Source organism: Teleopsis dalmanni, chromosome 1 (genome assembly GCF_002237135.1).
Source record: "Teleopsis dalmanni isolate 2A chromosome 1, ASM223713v2, whole genome shotgun sequence".
In the NCBI taxonomy this organism is placed as follows: Eukaryota; Metazoa; Arthropoda; class Insecta; order Diptera; family Diopsidae; genus Teleopsis; species Teleopsis dalmanni.
Genome location: NC_051846.1, coordinates 116,136,916 through 116,141,944, shown reverse-complemented (window position 1 = coordinate 116,141,944; position 5,029 = coordinate 116,136,916). Strand labels below are relative to the sequence as shown.

Sequence of the window (5,029 nt, the reverse complement as noted above, 5' to 3'; positions counted from 1 at the left end):
TGGTTGGTTTAAGCATTGTGAATAATACCGTGCCTACTAGATATAGTAATAATGTACGCCTAAGTCTCTTCGACTTAGTGATCGTGTCTGATCTGACCAAAGTGTTGTTATTTAATCAGATTTCGTTTGTTTCCGATCATGATTTATTATTTACTACCTTAGATTATTGTGTAACGAGAAATGTCAATTCCTCTCAATTTTCTTTCTGGGATTTTAAATCAGCTGATACTCAGTTATTATGTAGTGATCTTAGCACTGTTGACTGGAGTAATTGCTGGTTTGGTGCTTCAGTTGATGACAAATTGACAGTTTTAAACAATATAATTATTACTTATTTGCATCAGTATATTCCGTATCGTACTATACATGTTAAGAATTCTTCATGTCCATGGTTCAGTACTGACATCAAACGTATGATAAACAAGAGAAATAGAAAGTGTGCAGTGTGGAAAAGATATCCGAATGTTTTTAATTGGATGCGGTTTAAAGCAGCTCGAAATTTGACTCGAATGGCTATTTATCTTGCTAAATCTAGGTTCATTAAATCTAAACTAGATACCTCATTACCTACAAAATCACTTTGGAGCAACATCAAAGCTCTAGGGGTGGTTAGTAGCTCAAGTAATGTATGTAGCATTGATCCTAACATTTTAAATGATTTCTTTGTTCCTATAGGAGATAGATTGAACGTTGCTCCGGTCTTCCCTGAACTTGAGAGTGTTCCCTCCGAACGCAGTTTTGACTTTATATGTGTTAGTGAAGAAACTGTCTTTAATAATGTCATGAAAATTAAGTCAAACGCTATTGGAATAGATGAAATTCCGCATAAATTTATTAAACTTATACTGCCGTTTATTATTACTCCTTTGACGCACATTATTAACCACTGTTTCACTACATCATGTTTTCCTACTGTTTGGAAAAGAGCTAAGATTATTCCAATTGAAAAAAAGGCTAATGCATCCTCATGCACCGATTATCGCCCAATCAGTATTCTCCCTTCACTCTCTAAAGTGTGTGAGAACATTATGGCTGATCAAATACGTACTCATCTTAACTGTTTTAAACTTCTCTCTCCTCTCCAGTCTGGGTTTAAAAAAGTCATAGTTGCACGACGGCAATGCTTAAGGTCCTCGAAGATATTCGATGTAGCTATGATCAAAACTTAGTAACATTTTTATGTCTGCTTGACTTTACCAAAGCTTTTGACTGTGTTGACCATTCTCTATTATGTAAAAAGCTTTTTCATTCCTTTTATTTTTCTAAGTCGGCCTCTGAATTTATTTATAGCTACTTAACTGGAAGGGAACAGGCTGTACTCGTAGAGAATGCTTTTTCTAATTTCAAACCTTTATTTACTGGGGTACCTCAAGGCTCTGTACTAGGACCTCTTTTATTTTCAATTTATATTGATGATATTTTTTCAATATGTAAGTATGCTAAATTGCATGCGTATGCAGATGATATTATAATGTATCTCTCTTGTCGGATTTCTGATATTAATGACCTCGTGCAAATGACTAATGTAGATTTATCATATATAGTGGTATGGGCTAAGCAAAATAATATGTTCCTTAATATAAACAAGTCTTCAATTCTACCAATTGCTATGCTAAATATTAATGTTGATTTCTTACCATCTGTAACACTTGGCAACTCAATTATTAAATATACTAATTCGGCAAAATGTCTGGGTTTTCATTTGAACACTAATCTGCATGCTGGCGAACATGTTCACCAATTTATTAGAAAATCTTTTGCATGTTTAAGAGGTCTGAACCTTTCTGTGAAGTATACACCTGTTGATATGCGTGTTTTGTTGGTAAAACAACTAATTATTTCTATTGTTATGTACTCCTCTTTAGTGTACTCAAAACTTGATGTTGAATCTCTCAATAAGTTACGAAGCCTAGTAAACTGCTGCACGCGATATGATTTTGGTTTTAGACGCTTTGATCACTTAGGTATTTATAGAAATGTGATTCTAGGGTGTGATATTGAACAATACATGCAGTTTCGAGTATGCTTATTTTTGTTCAGACTTTTATCCACTACTACTCCGAAGTATCTTTTTGATTGCTTGCAGCTAACTAGATCTAACAGATCTCGTCTTTTCATCATTCCCAGATTTAGTTTTGCCTCCACTACTAAGTTTTTCTTTATTCAGTCTGTTAGAATATGGAATGCTCTTTCAAGCACAACCAGAAATGCAGATAACCCGAGTGTTTTTAAGAAACTGTTAAAAAACGAATTGTGTTAACGTCACGTTTATTTGTCTTTATTAATTTTTTTTTTTATTCATTGTTTTGGTTGTTTTTTGCTGTTATATAATTAAGTTTATTGTAATTTGTTTGTTATTAACTTAAATTCTGTTATTTAAATATTTCATGCTGTTTTCTTTTTTGTTCCGCTGTTAATCAGTAATTATAATTTTAATACTTTTTACGTACATATGTTATTACTATATTCTCTGTAAACTTTAATTACTTCTTTTATTTTATTTTATTGTATTTTTTATTTTTATTTTAATTCTTTAAATTAGCTTTAAGATACTGCAATGAAAAGGGTTGTCCTTTAATGCATTTAAATAAATAAATAAATAAATAAATAAATAAATAAATCTACAAATTCCTTGCTTCATCATATATTCGAACTCCTGCTTGGCTGCTTGCAGTCATTGTCACCTCTTTATATGCGTTTAGTAGCTCCTTGAATTTGTGGTCGTTCTGAATGGAAAAGACCGCCACCGATGAAGTCTCTACTTGTTTCCCTGTTGATTGAAACTACACGGCAAGGAACATTTTTTAACTTCCGCACCAAAACGATATTGATAGTAACACATAGGATAACGTCTTACTTTCGAATCAGTATGGAGCGAACGACGTCGCTTGCGATCTGAAGTTTGATATCTCGTTCTGCTTCGTCTTTGTGCAGTTTTTATCTTCGCAACCTGCATACTCAAAGCGTCTATGGCTTCCATGATATGGTCATTATTTTGTGTAGACATTTGTCCAAGTCAGCCTCAGAAATTGAAACGACTGCTCGCATTGCTTCTAATAAACGATCCAGCCACAATTGTTTTATTGCTCCATCATTCATGGCGCCGCTGGCTAGATCTCGCATGGTGCGTAACTAATGTGTTGGCTTGCTATCACCTAACTGGCACTCCTGTACTAGTCGCCGCAGTTTTCGATTTTCGGAGTATGCAAAATCTTGAATTAACCGCTTCTTAATCGTTTTGTATTTTTCTACTGCAAGGGGAGCACGAACGATGTCTGCGATATTTCTTAAAGTGGCGCTATCGAGACTTCCGACTACATGATCATATTTGGTTTGGTCTGTTGTGATTCCTGCATTTCGGAATTGGGATTCCATCTGGATAAAGTACAGTTCTGGATCCCTCTTGTAGAATGCTGGTGCCTTAATACCGATACGGCAAATGTCACCTTGAAGTTGTTCGTTTCTGTAAACATTTCGTACGTTACTATCTGCAGGCGTGTTGTTTCTATCCGGTGCGCTATTGTTGCTTGTTTCGACTTGGATCATTTTTTATCACGTCGGGGTCACCAATTGCAGGCTCTGCCCTACTTAATTCAATTGTTTATTTGTTTAATTAAAATAATTCGATTTCGAGTAAAATAATTATACGTGTACGAATGGCAATCGAATGACAATCATTTTTCCTAAATAAAAATATTCTTAGCTTTTTACAAATTTTCTGCCTGGCCAACTCATCTCATTTTCAATATTTTATTTGTTCATGTTTGAATGACCAACTCATATTATTTTCAATATTAAATAGTGAATATGCAACCGCCACATACTAATTGTTTTCTAGCAGCACTTCGCCGTTTAATGTTCCGTCGTAGAAAGTGTTCTTCAATCTTTAGCGATAATGAAAGGAACTTTCTTGGTGCTTCTCGTGTGTTAAACGAGATGCATGCAGCTATTATGTCGGAACGAAATCATTTCCGCAGAAGACAGAATTCGATAGAGTTCCAGAATTCGATCCCACCACACGCACCACATTGGGGTGGAGTCTGGGAATCGCCAGTGCGATCATTCAAGTTACATTTAAGGCGCGTAATAGGCAATGGAATGCTTACGTTTGAGGTGATAAATACTTTGCTGACACAGATTGAAGCAGTTGTGAATTCTCGCCCTTTAGGCGCTACATCAGACTCGGATACTAATTATCTTTCTCCTTCTCATTTTTTGATTGGTCGCCCGTATACGTTGGTTCCAGAAAGCGATCTAAGTCATGTAAACGTCAACAAATTAGACTACTGGCAGCACATACAAAATATGCTTCAGGGATGGCGTACATGGCATCAGGAATACTTAACATCTCTAAAAAACCGTCCAAAATGGTTTCGACGGCAACCCAATATAGCTGTGGGCAACATAGTGATCATTAAGGAATCGAACATACCACCAGCAAAGTGGCTCATGGCTAAGGTAACTGAAATACATCCTGGTTCAGATGGGCTCGTTCGAGTCGTAAAACTTCACACTGTCCATGGGAAGATAACGCGACCCATTACGAAGGTTGTTGTTTTACCTAAATTCTGAAACGCTGTTTCAGGGTCGCCCGGGATGTTCGTGAACCAAATACACAGTACATTGGGATTGCACCTTTTTGAACATTTGTTCAAAAAAAGCGAAATGCATAGAAACACCACCCTTTTCTAGAGACACTTTTTGCTTGGCTGTTATTCGTAGTAGTTCGGTGTGTGCATAAGGGTTCTTTTATTTATTACAATTGTAAAACTTGAAAATTAAATAAAATGTATTCTTAATCATTTAATATTAAATTGAAAATTAAATAAAATGTATTCTTAATCAATACAGTTAACAGCTAACACGTACTCACGAAGAGTGGGGGTTAATACTTGATAGTCAGACATACCATCAAAAACAAAGGACAGAAATCGAGGACCTTGTATAGACTAGTTGGAGCGAGGTACATCGAAGGCAATGACTGGTAATGGTGGCAGAGTAGTAAATGCAAAAAAAAGATCAGGACTGT

General features: G+C 35.6%; 1 protein-coding gene across 1 annotated transcript; it reads left to right on the top strand.

Annotated features, from left to right (window-relative positions):
• The first annotated feature begins 3,807 nt into the window (after positions 1 to 3,807).
• Positions 3,808 to 4,572, top strand: LOC119665657. Its single transcript, XM_038074884.1, has one exon. It carries the CDS (start codon positions 3,808 to 3,810, stop codon positions 4,570 to 4,572), a length of 765 nt encoding a protein of 254 aa, XP_037930812.1.
• Positions 4,573 to 5,029: the final 457 nt, after the last annotated feature.